Consider the following 16,214-nt stretch of genomic DNA (forward strand, 5'->3'; position numbering starts at 1 on the left):
TGGCTGGCACATAGTTTTTCTCACTAAAAATACTGAATTAAAATTAATTCCTTTTAAATGTTTCTGGAACCTCTGCAGTACCCTCAGTGTTTTCATTCAAGCCCTGATTATTTCTGGCCATTACTATAATAATCATTATTTGACCGATTTCTTTTACTCCGGTCTCTTTTGCTGTTATTTTTCCCAGTTACCTACAACTTTATCACATACCTCTCTGCTTAAAAAGTATTTTCAGAATAAAATTTAAAATTAAGTTGCCATTTAAAGCCTTTCAAAATATTCCCCAACCTATTCTGTCTTCCTGCATTACCTATGCTTTGAATATGCTATACGTTTTTATCTCTAATGCTTTGGTTTGTATTATTTCCTCATTCCGGAATGTCCTACCCTCTTTCTTCCTAATGTCACGTCCTCTGGAAGATTTTTAGTTTCTCTCCATCAAATTTATTATTCTGTCTTCTGGGAGTATAACATAATGATCGATAGTGAGCTGAGGAATTATTAGACTTTTGGTCTTCAAACACTGATTTCACCTCCTCCTAGCTCTGAGTAGGTAAATTACTTACCTACTCTTTGTCTCCATGTCCTTATCTGTAAAATGGGAATAATGGCACCTACCATATAGGGTTATAATGGGGATCACATGAATTAATATATGTAAAAGTACACAGCACTAAATAAACATTAAGCTATATTACTCCTATAAAACCTATTTATGTATAGACAATCATTAGTTGTGTACTAGTGTTTCTCTGCTCCCTGAAGACGTGAAACATGGTTTTTATTTCTGTAGACATTTGACCCATCTGTGGTATTTCAGTCTTGACCTTAAATTGCTTCAAGTCCCTATCTGTAATTTTGCTTTTGCTAAGATCCAGTCTGAATTCCATGTACAAAGTCTCTTAAGATTTGGGCCCTGCCTCTTTTCTAGGCTCACCTTTCAGTACCTCTTTGCTTTACTAAACCACTTTGTTTCTTCTAGACTTTTGTTTTAATGTGCCATTAGACTATAAACTTTCTGGATGTAGTACTGTTTTTATTTAGCATTGTACCTTTAGCATCGGTATCACAGTTGTTAGTACATGAGTATTCAGTTAATATGTACAGAACAAATGAAACTGAAATAAGTATGCTTTCTACACCTGGAATGACCTCCCGACCCCATTGACCTGTGAATACTTATTTTTCAAGGCACAGCTCAAGAGTGATTTTACTCCATGAACCTTTTCTCAACACTTTACAAATAAAACCATCCACTGTATTGTGTTTCCTCGTTATATCTTGTAAATACTCCTATCAGATATGTTACTTTATTACTAAATTCTAAGCTCCTTCAGAGTCTCTGTCATTAATGGAATCATCACTGCTTGGCTGTAGTAGTAAACTTTGTTGACTGGTATGTTGTAGCAATAACTATCCTGTATAAGATATGTACAGTGCTGGGTTACTGACATTTCAGGAATGATGATAAATTTGCATTTGACATTCTCCCCTAGTCTCTCTCTATAAGCAACATGCATTTGCAAGGGGCAGGGACTGTGGAACTTTTGCCTCAATGCAAAATGAGCTGACCTTTATGTATACAAAACCAGGCATGCCCGCTGGGCTTCATTGATTCCATTCTCCAACACAGTTGTAAACAGTTACAAAGCAATATTTCTTTACTACAGACATTTTCATATATTTACAGACCCAATTAATTTCTCATCTAGTTATGTAACTGGACTTTGAGGTTTATTATAATCCTATAACTATTCTAAATATTAAGTCCAGAGAGAGGATGTAAACAAATTCTACCTTAAAAAAGCCTAACAACTGGCATAGTCAAGATGGCTACAAAAGAAAAAAGAAAAATTACATTAACATTTGTCTCCTTTACCTCTAGGCACTAATCTCCTAAACCATCTCAAGACCTGATAAAGAAATAAACTTGAGATTCACTCATTTATAACATATTAATTGGTAATGTCACTAATCATTAAAGATATGGAAGAAGAATAATGAAAAACTTGATTTTTTACTAATGCAAAATTAACAACAATACCTCGACCCCCATTAAATATACAGATGCCACCATCTCTTCCATCATGGATTTTATTTCTTCTTAGTGTAGGATTACTATCTGTCTTAATCCAGACTCCAGCCATTGCATTGTCAAATATTTCATTGTCTTCTATACAGCCTAGACCTACAAGTGTAAAAATGTAGGTTATGTTATTTGGAAAGTATATTTTAAAGGCAATTAGCATTGAGAAAAAGATGAAAGATTAAACGTACCAGAATTATAAACAAGAATTCCACCATTCTGTCCTCCCCAAATTTTGTTACGTCTAATTTTGGGGTTGCTTCCAGTCCTATGGATACAATAGAAAATAATGTCATTTAAATTGCTTCTACTCCCAGGGTACCAGGGTGGCTCAGTCAGTTAAAGCATTCGACTTCGGCTCAGGTCTTGATCTTGTGGTTCATGAGTTTGAGCCTTGTGTTGGGCTCTGTGCTGACAGCTTGGAGCCTGGAGCCTCCTTTGGATTCTGTGTGTCCCCCTCTCTCTGCCCCTCCCCCACTCACATTGTGTGTGTGTGTGCGTGCGCGTGCGTGTGTCTCAAAAATAAAAACGTTAAAAAATAAATTGCCTTTACTCTCTTATCCATGTTATGTGAGGTAACAGTGGAAAAATTCATATTAATCACAGTAAGAATAAATATAACAATGGCATCCTTCCAAAATGCTCTGAGAAAATTTATTGGTTAAGACACTGATTTAATTTTGCTTAATTCTATTTACTATAGAATACACTTAGTTATAGATTATATTACTACTATAGAGTCTCCTAATAATATACAAACTAAACTGAGGGAAGTTAGATTAAACTATTACTGCATGCTCCCCTCATATATAAAATGAAGGGCTGAATTTAAGTACTATTACAGTTTTTAAAACTGTTAAAATACAGGAAAGAGGGATTTAAAAAACTATTAATTTTACAGAAATAGTGTAAAAAAAGAAGCTCCCATCTACTGAGTGCCTACAACATGCCAGGTATAGCTCATAAGTGTTTTTATACAGCCTTCCACTTTTCCAAGTATGATGGAGTACACTGGCAACTACAACCGTTACACTGGAGAACAGAGGAAATGTGCACTTATGGCAGGCATATGTGCCACTGGCTACCATCTTCAGGTCGTTCAAGAGAAGTTATATTCTGACAAAGCTGAGCATGTGATAAGAGAGTGAATATATATATGGAGGAATAAAGATTGAGCATTAAATAACAAGGAAAGTTCTACATGCCCCACATACTCCCACCCAACTTTTTCCCGAAAGCAAAATGCAAAAACGTTTACCTTATCTGAACCCCTGAATACATATGATTATAGATATCATTGTCCTCTAGCACTCCATGTCCATTGTCATAAAAATAAACGCCAACCTAAAATTAAAAAAAATTATTTTTCAAATGACAAGAAAGTGTTTACCAAACAATGTGTTTCCCAAATAAGAGTCCAAAATAATTTTACCTGCTTTCCACTATGTATCCTGTTTCTTCTCAGTACTGGAGTGCTGCCAGTTGTCACCCAGACCCCAGCCAGAGTATTACTATAAACTTCATTCTCTTCTATTACTCCTTGTCCTTTCTCATGCTAAATGAAATTTATTACAATAAATTACAATACATATCTTTTAGAAACATTACAATATATATATATATATATATATATACATATATATCTTCTAGAAATAGTTTATATTTCCCTTTTAAAAACAGTTATCATAAAAAAAATCTCAATTTTTATTTTTTAATCTGGTTAAAGAGGTAATGATTACATTGTTTTTATGTAGTCTCTACACACGAATTTAAGCTCCAGAAGTTTATATACTGTTATGCGGTTTTGTACTTTTAAATCTATTATAGAAAGAGTAGTAGCATTCAATTTTCTTCAGCAAAAAAGCTTATCTTTCATTTAGTAAGTTAATAGTTATTTCAAATTTATTACTGATGAAATAATTCAAAAAAAGGTCTTAGGTTACTAAAATTTTTGAGAAGATTTAAGATATGGACATTTCTAGAACTGAAAATAAAAATTAGAGTCACACCTAGCATTACACAAGGACCTTTCTAAAACTTCCTGCATTTTCTCACTTGAATCAGTTGTAACAGTTTCAGACACCATGGTAACAGAAGACATAGGACTAATAGACGTTTTTACAATTTTGTAAGATGCTCAATCATGTTTCAACATAAATTCAAATGAGAAAATGGCTTTTCAAAAAATATTCAAAAAGATTCAAGTCTAGGGGCACCTGACTGGCTCGCTCAGAAGAGCGTGTGACTCTTGATTTTTTTAGGGTCATGAACCTCACGCTGGGGGGCAGAGATTTCTTAAATAGATAAAACTTTAAAAAATTAGTAAGAAGATACTTCTATGCCTAAATTCAGTCAGTTGACTGAATTTTACAGAACACTACCCACACTATAAAAGTAAGTTATTCATATATACTGGCAGAAAGAACAAGAGTCTTATTGTATAAATATTAAAGAGAGTCATAAATTCATACTCTACAAGTTGAATGTGGCCTACCCCTTCTCTCTCGGTTTTAATGCATGGCATTCTAGAACTATATTCATTAACTTACCACATAAATCCCACCATGCTGGCCATCATGAATTTTGTTATGTCGAACAATTGGACAACTGTTTGTCCTAATCTGAATTCCTGCTAGTGCATTGCCTATTTAAAAATAAAAGTTATAATGTCAACATAAGGAGCCTAGTGCAACACAGTAAGAGTTTTGCATTACACAGTAGTTAAACATTTTTACAATTTTAGGAAAAGCATTAGTCTGTGAATATGTCATATTCAGAAAGATATTTGTGGTCCATGAACATTAAAAAAAACTAAGGGAACCAGGAGTATAAAAAGAAAAACTGTAGGCAGTATGGGTATAATGGTTAAGAGTAGAGACTCAGAAGTCAGGCTGCCAAATTTTGAATCCCAGGAATTCTACCTTCCTGTGTGACTGTAAGATACTTAACCTCATCATACCTTTGTTTCCTGATCAGTAACTGGGGATATTTAATAGTGTCTACTTCACAGGGTTGATGTGAATATTATATGACTTAATTCAGGTAAGGTGTTCAGAATAATGCCTGAAACTAAGTAAGCTTTATGTTAAGTATTAGCAAAAGACAAAGCCCAGGAACATATCAGTGTCTGGCATACAGACACCTAATAATGGTTTGCTGAATTAATATCTCAAAAAGTTTTAATGAGGAGTATTTTCCTTTTATAGTTAGTACCAAAGTTAATGAAGTGAATCTAAGGAAACTGTAGATACTTCTGAGACTAAGGTCATATTTATATTTTCATCACTGATAATCTGACATAGTGACTGGTACACAATGGGTACTCAGTAAATGTTAAGTGAATAATGACTATTAAGTAAATAGATATCAGAAATAATCTTTATTGAGAGTTTAAAGAAACTGGATCAATTATCCTATTTGGATGGTTTCAAAGTGGTCCACTGTGTTAATGTCAAGAAGAAAGGCCAAGCTCCAAGACTGTATACAGCAAAACCACATGCTTACCATAAATGTCATTTCCTTCAATAAGGCCTCGTCCATCACCAAAGATGTAAACTCCCCCTTGATTTCCATTAAATATAGAATTTCCCCTATAATTAATAAATAATAAAAAATAAACATCTATTCAAACATCTACAAGCTTACTTGTTTTACACAATAAATTGTAAGGCCACTCATAATCATGTGACCTTAAAAAATTATTTATCTTCTAAGAGCCTTAGTTTCCTAATCTGTAAAATGAGGGACTCAGATTAGATGATTTTTAAATTCCCTTGCAGTTCTTTCTAAGACCTAAAGCTTAGAAGAGCCTCCTGGTATTTGAGACAAAATAACATTCTTTTTTTCCCCAAAATATTTATTTTGAGAGAGCATGGGTACACACGAGCAGGGGTGGGGGGGGAGGTGGGAGAGAAAGGGGGGGGGGAGGAAGGGGGGGAGGGAGAGAATCCCAAGCAGGCTCTGCTCTGTCAGCGGAGAGCTGATGTGGGGTTTGATCCCATGAACCCTGAGATCATGACCTGAGACGAAATCAAAAGTTGGATGCTTATTAACTGACCAAGCCACCCAGGCACCCCCAAGATAACATTCTTAAAAATCCCCCCTCAAAATAGCTAACACAATGAGAAGAACTGTTTTTTAGCTGATGTGGAAACATTTGCTGAATATTAACAAGATGGAAATCCCATAATCTACTTTCATAAAGCCAGTGGAAAATAAAACTTGGCAATTAAAAATAAATTATCATTGATCAAATTATAACAGTTCTGTTCTACAGTCTTAGTCAATGCCTTTCAGAATGTATCTGTTTGTTTCCTTACTGTGGCCAGAGGGAGTGGTAGGAACTATTAAAGGAAAGTTTTGACTTTTTGTTATTCTTGGACTCTCTGTCCAAGAATCTTTGAGATAGCTACTTTCCTGATTTATGCTACCTGCTCTCAGACAAAAAGAGAAGACAAGATCCTGAATATTCAGGTTCCAAGAGAAAGTTCATGGCTCTACGTACCCATTTATAATGCAGTTTGATAAATTTAAAATAAAAATCTCAGCATTTGCAATTGTTCATAAAATATTATTAATGCATGGCTTAGATCACTAAAAAACGAACACCCTAAAATAAAAGCAATTGTTATGCTCATTCAGATGCATAGACATTTACTAGGAAAATCTATTTTACAGCAGTCAGGTGTCTAGGAAAAACACTGAGAGTTAAAGCTAAGTATCCTGACTTTTCTTACAACACAAAACAATGTGACAAAGTAATTTCCATCCATAATTACATATAAATACCTTATTGTTGGGTCACTATTTGAGGTAATCCATACACCTGCAAAGTTGTTTGCATAGATTTTATTCTCTATGAATTGTCCTCTTCCTTTCTCATGCACATATATTCCTCCAGTTTGCCCATGATGAATTTCACATCGAACCACCGTGGGGTTAGCATAGGCTTTTACTTCAAAGCCTGCTATTCTGTTTCTGTGTATGTTGCAACTTTCAAAGTAACCCTGAAAAACACAGAAATTAAACTGTAGGTAAGGCTACCTTCCAAAAAGAAATGACATTAAAAAAATTGACCTTTTTAATGTATACCTCTAAATTAAGTATCAGAAATGTTGAGTAAGAATAAAACACAGATATACACTAAATTTCAAATGATAAACACGAAGAGATTTAAGTATTTTAGTAAAACAGAACTACAAACTCTCTGATTAGTCTGAGTATACTCAAAGCCAGGAAAGAAAAATAGGGAAAGATTTATTCAATAAATGCAAATAAACACCATTACCCAATAAATATATAGACCCTTTAACAAAGACTTATTACGTATTAAATAAAATAAATCCTTGTTAAAAATGCCCCAAGAAATCAAATTCTAAAAAGTTGACTTAAGGACATAATCAGAGACAATAAAACCCTTCTGAAGACTTATGTTTATGCTCTACATGCTATCTAAGATAGTATACATTAAATATGATCTCAATTTTATTTCAAGAAAAACTTGAAGAATAAAACAAAAATATGAGGGCATGATTATCTGAGAAGTATTATGGATGACTTTTTGTATCCTTTACACTTCTCTTAGTTTCTTAAATCTTCTGTAACAGACATGCTTATTTTTATTTTTTATTTTTTGGACATACTTCACTTACTTGTAATGAGACTCAAAGTTACTGTAATACCGATATCCTAAATTCTAAGATCCAATCAAGAGTAAATAATTAAGAGAAAAAAATAAGACATTCCTAAGATGGCACTTTACCTCCTGGTCTATCTCCCTTCAAAAACTGAAGGTGTTCTCCATTCTTTAAATTCTCTTTAATACTAAGTACTTTCTTATGCTACCTCTAAGTACTGCTTTGTACTACTTCCATATTGGTCATATCCATTTCTAACTGATCATAAGCTCCTATATAGAAATGAATATACTAATTTCTGGTGCAGATATACAGGACTTCACACACACTAAACACTCAAGTAAGAACTAATTAACTTTTTGCAAAATCTAGTAGAGGCTAAAAACAGGATGTAAATCTGAATAGTTTACTATATATTTAACTCTTTAAGAAGACACACCTCTGAGAATAACATTCAGAAGTAGTTTCTGGATTCATTTTCTACAAGTACAAATTATCTGTAACTTTGAAAAATAACTTCTTTAAATATGAAAAGCTTCTTTGATTTTACACCAAATAAAAATGGATGTATAATGGATATTTTTACAGACTATTATGGCAAAACTGAGCATCAAAGAAAAAACCAAGAAATTTAAAGAGTTCAGACCAAATGGACTTAGGTTGGAATGAATCCACATTTCTGATGTTTTCATTATTGAGAAAGGAGTTCAATTAGGCTCCTAGTTTCTTTCTGCTGGGAGTTGAATGACTTCTCTGATTGGTAAACTTGGGGAAGAATAAACTGGGTATGCTCATTCAGCTTCACTCTTTTCCTTACAGAAGTGAGCTGCCCTGAGGGAGCATGCCTTCTGCTACTATTCCACAAACAAATCTTAGGACTAAGTGGGTAAGCCTATTTAATTTTGGGGTGCAATTACAACCAGATCCATGTGGTTCTTGTTCTAGGTTGTATTCTCCAACTTAGCTCTTTAAGGGTTAATAAAATGCTATTTCAGCCCCCTCCTGCTACCTCATGGCTTTATTTCTTAATTTGTTCATAATGTGGCAAGGAAATGTGCTGCTTATTGGGCTTCCATAAAGATTTCAGTAACAGCCCACTGTCATCTACTGACTATACTAAACATACAGTACTGCAAGTATATTTTGCTATGTACTGACTAAACATGATTCAAATGCAGGGATGTTCTTTCTGTTTTCTTTAGGTTTTGATTCTGTATAGTTAAGATAGTCAACTAAAGCAATTTATTTTGTTAAGTTTATTTTTTTACTTTGAGAGAGTGTGAGCACATACGAGTTGGAGAGGGACAGAATGGAGGGGGAGAGAGAGAGAGAATCCCAAGCGGGCTACACACCATCAGCACAGAGCCTGATGTAGGGCCTGAACTCACAAACTGTGAGATCATGACCTGAGCTGAAACCAAGAGTTGGACACTTAACCCACTAAGCCACCCAGGCACCCCTAAGATAGTCAACTAGATCCACAAGTTTATTAAGGCAAACAGCAGCCTCCTCTCCTCATTTTCCCTGATCTAATGGCCCCCGTTTCCATTCGTTTAGCTGTTTCTTTTTATCTATTTTTTTTAAAGTTTATTTATATTGAGAGAGAGAGAGAGTGAGTGAGCGAGCAAGCGGGCACACAAGCAGGGGAGGGGCAGAGAGAGAGGGAGAGACAGAATCCTAAGCAGGCTTCGCGCCACCAGCACAGATGTTTGGGATTCTGTCTCTCCCTTTCTCTCTGCCCCCTTCCACTTGTGCTCGCTCGCTCTCTCAAAATAAACATTAAAAAAAACCACCAAAAAACAACTTGTATTGTGTCTTCGGCTTGCAGTTTTAGGGATTATCCACTGACTTCCTATTATAGAAGGTAACAATTTAGCTCTTTCTATTTCTATCTCCCATCACACACATTCACACTGTATCATTCCAATGTAGTTATATCACAATTTTGGTTAAGATTACTGTGCTACTCAGAGCTGAGCCATAAAGTACAACTACGTATTCTTTGCCATACAACTTTTTAATGAAGTTAGTAATTATCTTGTTCTCCTTTGCTTAGGTCTCTAGTGATAATTCTATCCTAAACCTGTGATCAGTTCTTTAAACACTTGAACATATTTATATTCACATCAGATTTATCAATTTATCTTCCTGAACATAAGGTTTTATAATCTGCTCTAAACTGGACTGGCTGCCCTGGTCATAGGCATGCAGTCATTTACAACATTGCAATTTAAAGGTTAAAATGTCTCCTAGGTTTTATCAAAGACGGTGTTTGTAACCTGTATTTTTTGTTTGAGGATAACTTTCAAGAACAGAAAACAGCAAAAAACATTATATTCTTTCATACTTTTTTTTTTTTTTTTTTTTAAGTAAACTCTACTCCTAATGTGGGGCTTGAACTCACGACCCTACACTCAAGAGTCACATGCTCCAGGAGCTGCCCCCCCACTACATGCTTTGAAAACCAGAAGCCTCTCTATTGCTACAACTGTCATTTTATTACATTCATTACAGAACAATGATTGACTGACTTACAGTTTAATAATTTTACAAAGAAATCTATCTCTTATGGGCTTAAAGGGTTCAGTTAATGTAATTCTGCTTTAAAATACATTTTAATGGAATGCATGTTTTAAGAGATGCCTTTAATGTAAAATAGCCTAATAATACAGAAATGTTAAGTAGGATATAGACCGAATTCTACTTTGCCTTGTAAGATGCAAACCACAAAAACTCCAACATATATGTACAAAACTCCAAAAGCAAGGGTGTTTTGTTGGACAATCCCAAAAAATCATTTCAAAGATATCAGATTGCTAAGAGCTTCTTCCATATATACATTTTTAAGTTTATTTATTTTGAGAGAGACAGCACAAAGAGGGGTAGGGGCAGAGAGAGAAGAGAGAATTCCAAGCAGGCTCCATGCTGTCAATGCAGAGCCTAATGCGAGGCTTGAACATGTGAACCATGAGATCATGACCCACGCTGAAATCAAGAGCTGGACACTTAACTGACTTGAGCCGCCCAGGGACCCCAAGCTTCTTCCATATATAAAATAAGGGCTTGTTAACTTGATACCACAAGTGTTTGTAATTCCTTGACATACACATTAATATAAATTTTTGAAAATTAACTTTCTATAAAGTTAAAAACTTAACACTGATATAAAAATAAAAGGTGAAGGACTTTTTCATTTAAAATTTTTTGGAAATACAACAGTCTTTATTAAATATGACAAAGTAAAAGGCATTCAAGAATTTCTCTTAAAACTCTCCAAAGAAAACAAGAATGAAAAATAGAGGAAAAAAAGCATGCTATCTTCATTGAAATAAATGTCTGCAATGCAAACTACTATTTACAGAACACTTGCCAAATACTGCAAAATCTGGATAAGGAAGAGTAGGTGCTGAAACCTAACAAATGCTATCTTCTACCTTTAGCAAGGTAGTTTTCCCCAAATAGCTGAAGGTTCCAATGAGCCTAGCCAATACTACAGTGATGAGATCTAATGGCATGAACGGAACATAAGAAAGAGATATTTCCGTATCATTTTCATAGAAATATCCCAGGCACAAGAAGTAAATGTGAGTAAGAAACACACTAAGCATGAAATTATGCTTTCTATCTAAGGGAGATTATCCAAAGTAAAGGAAAATGAGAGAGAGGGCAATTTCAAAATTTCTGTCATCTGTCATGTGTCAAATTCATAAATTAAGAATAAATGTCTCAAAAAATTTTATAGCAGTTTGGTATTGCTGTGGTATTCTAATTACATTTTATACAAAACAATACTCTGGAATGGATTTAATATTAAAAAAAGATAATTGGGGAACTGTGAACAATGACAGAAAAATTGTTTTTAGGAATGAGACTGGTACTGTGGTTATATGAAAGAAAGAAAAATAAAGAATCCTCATTTTTTGAAGATACATGCTGAAATATATACAGATGATATGATGATGTCCAAGATTTGCTTCAAAATAATCTAGAGAGTAGAGAGTAAAATGATTAAGTACAGATGAAACAAAATTGGCCATGAATTGAGATAGCTGTTGAAGTGGAAAGTAGGTACGTGGAGATTCATTCACTATACTGTTCTACTTTTATGTACGTTAGAAAAATTCCATAAAACAAAATGCATTAAAAATTAGAGCTAAAAACCCTACTGGAAACAAAACAGGAAAAAAAGAACTACAGAAACATAGTAAGGGACACAGAAAGCCAAGTTTCTAAAGAAAGGAACACATGGAATAAAAAAAAAACCCAGTAAAACACAACATCAACAAAAACCTACATAAGGATACTGACGTAGAAAAAGAAAAAAAAAAACACAACAAAAAAAACCCAGAATGATCTCAGACTTGCCAGCTACACTGGATGCCAGAAATATAAAAATGACTATAAAATTCAGAGGGGAAAAAAGTGCACTCAAAACTGTGTATATTTAGCCAAGTTAAAAGGTAATGGGGTAGGTGTTCTCAAGTGGTAAGAATTCAGGCTACAATACTTGTAAACCCCTCTTTTAAAAATAAATAAAAGGAGTGGCGGGTGGCTCAGTTGGTTAAGCATCTGACTCTTGATTTGGCTCAGGTAGTGATCTCACAATTTGTGAGTTCAAGCCCGGCACTGGGCTCTGCACTGGCAGTGTGGAGCCTGCTTGGGATTCTGTGTCTGTCTCTCTCTCTCAAAAATAAATAAATAAACTTAAAAAAAAACCCAAAAAACAAATAATGAATGGCTAGATGACAAAGTCCAGCCATACAAAGGATGAATCAAAAAAATTCAGCAATGGACAAACTGTTATAAAAGGACTAAAGGTAAACAAATATAGAATAAATACACACCAATAACTATAGGAATACAAATGTTACAAATCTTTACAAAAGAAAAATAAGAATATAAATGACGGAATGGTGACAGGTTGAAATATAAGGTGTTCATTCCCTCATTTTTTGTATGAGTTCATACTTAATCCTAGAGGTGTCCTTTATACTAGTGCATGTAGTATCTTTACAAAAACAACTCTCTAAAATAAAAAGAGTATAAAATCTTTTATGATTAATTCTTATGAGTATAGGAATTTAAAGTCTAAGTATGTCAGCAGGCAAGTAAAGGAAAAAAATTCAGAGAATACATGTCTATTTAAAGAAAGTGGACAGTATAGAAACTAGTTTTAAATGTTTATTCTAATGTTCTTTGAAGTTCTATAGATAACAAAGTCAAATTTTAGAAAGATTATTCACAGTGATGTTATCCTACCGATCATGGGCTGTCAACACAAAGACGATGAAGAAGACAAGCCAAAAGAATACCTGAAATGGAAGAACATCCTACCAAAAATGTTATGCTTTAATTTCCATCCTTCCCTTACAAATGTGTAATACGTTACAAATCTCTTCATCAATCCTTAATGAAAATATCTATCTGTAGCATCGCCTAGAATTGTTTAAAAACAAGTTAAAAAATTTGTAAGCCCAAATATAGGTGTACAATGAGGACTAAATTATTATGATGAACTTTAGTTAAGTGACCATCACCACAGGTCTTTTAAAAATGAGGAAGTTTACTCAGATTAAAATTATCTTGGCACCTCAAATCTCCCTTGTCAATGAGACCAGAGGAATGCAAAAACGTGATACTAGAATTGTACGTTAACTCTGGGGCAAAGTGTAAAGGCAACGCGAGAAGAGAAATACTAGCATAGTGGTGCCATTACAAAATGAAACTTCCATTTAGGAACTATAGGCAATATAGGCCAGGGGAGAAGGGGAGATTTTCAAGATTGTTATGTTTTGATATCCTCCATACCTTTGCCCAGACTCCCCAGTTCCCATGCTTCCTATTTCCCTATTCTTTGGAACACAGAGGTACAATTTACAGTGAAATGTCAATTTCTTTATTCCAGCTGGAGAGGGGCAAGTGGTCATCTCCACTCTTTATTATTTGTTTGCTTGTTTATTTATTTATTTTATTTCCCCCACTCTGCTTTCTTATTTAAAGGCCCAAGTTATAGCCTACATTTTAAGTGAACTATTCTTCTCAGGTTACAGTTACCCCAGGAGTATGATGCACTGGATGGTCTGAAACCATTTAAATCTAATCAGAATTTCATAAAAGAGTTCCCCCTCCTGGTCTAGATCAGTTTTAAAACAGTTCTACATTAGGGCTTTGGAACAAACAATAAAAATAAAAAATTTCCTTCACTAATTGATGATTTGTACATGTGAATCCAACATTCCTCTGTTGCTTGATTCATGCTATACAACAGCAATACAACTTCACTGTAACCCGATTTGCCCACCATATCATCACCTCTTCTCCCATCTCAGACTCCTTAACAAAAAATGTTGCCAATGTTGTACTAGGACTTAAAAATTGCCTCAATGAAAATTAGACATTAAATGAAAAGCATACCTGAATAGACACCAAAGACCATTATTTTAAAATTTTTTTTTTTTTTCAACGTTTATTTATTTTTGGGACAGAGAGAGACAGAGCATGAACGGGGGAGGGGCAGAGAGAAAGGGAGACACAGAATCGGAGACAGGCTCCAGGCTCTGAGCCATCAGCCCAGAGCCCGACGCGGGGCTCGAACTCACAGACCGCGAGATCGTGACCTGGCTGAAGTCGGACGCTTAACCGACTGCGCCACCCAGGCGCCCCAATTTTAAAATAGTGGTCTAAGAGAGCTCAAAAAGTTGTACCTCTAGAAATCTGTGTAAAATGACATAATAGTATTTAAAATATAATATTATCCATCAAGACACTAATTAACTGCTGCATCAGTTTTAGAACTGATATTATCACTGTATCTCTTATTAAAATTCTGCCAGTTAAAAAAAATTTTAAAGCACTAAAATGGAATGATGAAACCATTAATTCTCAAAGTGTAGTCTAAAAACAACCTGCATTCAACTCACTTATAGTGCTTATTAAAAATGCATATCCTAATCCCCATTTATATTATTTATTATATCTGGGTGATTTTTATGCACACTTACATTTGAGAACTACTATATTAGATCTTACTCCCCTCAAAGATTCATCAATTCCCTAAGGACACCATCTTCTCTACATGCACATAGTATTAGATTCATGAATTTACAGATTACTGCACATTGATTTTAAAATATGATGCTGAAATTTCTTTTTAAAATTTTGAGAGAGTGTGTGTGTGTGTGTGTGTGTGTACAAGCAAGGGAGAGGCAGAGACAGAGGAAGAGAATCTCAAGCAGGCTCCATGCTGTCAGTATAGAGCCTGATGTGGGGGTTGATCCCATGACTTATAAGATCATGACTTTCACTGAACTCAGGAGTCAAGACACTCAACCGACTGAGCCCCCAAAGGTGTCCCTAAAATAAAAATCTTTAAAAAAATAGCTTAACTGATAAGAAGTCAGTTTTTTTTTTATTAAGAATAAATGTTCTTACCATGCCATGATCAAATGTGAACACACCAACATCACGTCCATGATGGATATGATTCCGTCTAATAATTGGGTTTCCATGATTTTTAACCCAAATCCCAGCTAAAGCATTATTGGAAATTTCATTATCCTCATATATTCCCTGCAACAATTAATCAGAAATAGACATTAGCAGAACTTTAAAAAAAATTTAAAAAAGAAAAAAAACCCACAAATTTAAAAAATACCTGTGCATGATCTGTTATATAAAGTCCAACATTTTCACAGTCACTGATGTTACAGTGCTTGATAGTGGGACATGCTCCTTGACCACTAACACATACTGCTGAGCCAACTGTAAGAAGAAAAATTTATTTAAAAATCTACTGGACAACAATACAGTGACTTTTTTTTAAGAGAGAGAGGGAGAGAGATAGACCAAGAGCAGGGGAGAGGGGAAAAGGGAGGGAGGGAGGGGGAGAGAGAGAGAGAGAGGGAGAGAGAATATATATCCAAGGCAGGCTCTATGCTCAGTGAAGAGCCCAATGCTGGATCCCACAGCCCTGGGATCATGACTTGAGCCGAAATCAAGAGCTGGGACACTCAGCTGACTGAGCCACCCTGGCACCCCAATAACTCTTTTCATAATAAAACATAATGGAAACACTAACCTGTACATGTACTTCGGATGATACAGTGATCAATAATAGGGCTACAATTTACTGTAATCTCTAAGCAGTGGTGTGCATTATGGTGTTGAGCAGATTTGTCATCAGGGTTAAACTGAAAAGGAGAAATTCTGCTTGAAACAGACAACCACTGCCTTAAACAATTTCAACATACATATTCTAAATCTTAAATTCCTTACCCTTATTGTCATATATCCAACATAAGCATCCTCAGAACCTTCCATAAAGACGAAGGTTGAATCTCTAGTGTTTTCAATTATAACTTTGTCTGCTACTTTTCCAGGTGCTGTGGAGAAGATATTTTAAAACACATTACCTTTATTTTTTTAAAGCACATGATTTATCAGATGAAATTGAAATAAAAATTTTTTTAATCAGTAAAAATATTCTGCCATAA

General features: G+C 34.7%; 1 protein-coding gene across 1 annotated transcript in view; it reads right to left on the reverse strand.

Annotated features, from left to right (window-relative positions):
• Window positions 1–16,214, reverse strand: part of FBXO11 (F-box protein 11) — an 84,253-nt gene that overhangs the window by 3,728 nt on the left and 64,311 nt on the right. Inside the window, exons 8-18 of the mRNA XM_045445971.1 lie at window positions 15,997–16,103; window positions 15,800–15,911; window positions 15,377–15,483; window positions 15,154–15,291; window positions 6,875–7,092; window positions 5,591–5,676; window positions 4,636–4,730; window positions 3,519–3,641; window positions 3,345–3,430; window positions 2,278–2,354; window positions 2,045–2,188 (exon numbers count right to left, since the gene is read on the reverse strand). Coding sequence (XP_045301927.1) covers window positions 2,045–2,188; window positions 2,278–2,354; window positions 3,345–3,430; window positions 3,519–3,641; window positions 4,636–4,730; window positions 5,591–5,676; window positions 6,875–7,092; window positions 15,154–15,291; window positions 15,377–15,483; window positions 15,800–15,911; window positions 15,997–16,103 — 1,293 coding nt within the window. The remainder of the gene's footprint in view (window positions 1–2,044; window positions 2,189–2,277; window positions 2,355–3,344; window positions 3,431–3,518; window positions 3,642–4,635; window positions 4,731–5,590; window positions 5,677–6,874; window positions 7,093–15,153; window positions 15,292–15,376; window positions 15,484–15,799; window positions 15,912–15,996; window positions 16,104–16,214) is intronic.

This window comes from Leopardus geoffroyi, chromosome A3, assembly GCF_018350155.1.
Source record: "Leopardus geoffroyi isolate Oge1 chromosome A3, O.geoffroyi_Oge1_pat1.0, whole genome shotgun sequence".
Classification (NCBI taxonomy): domain Eukaryota; kingdom Metazoa; phylum Chordata; class Mammalia; order Carnivora; family Felidae; genus Leopardus; species Leopardus geoffroyi.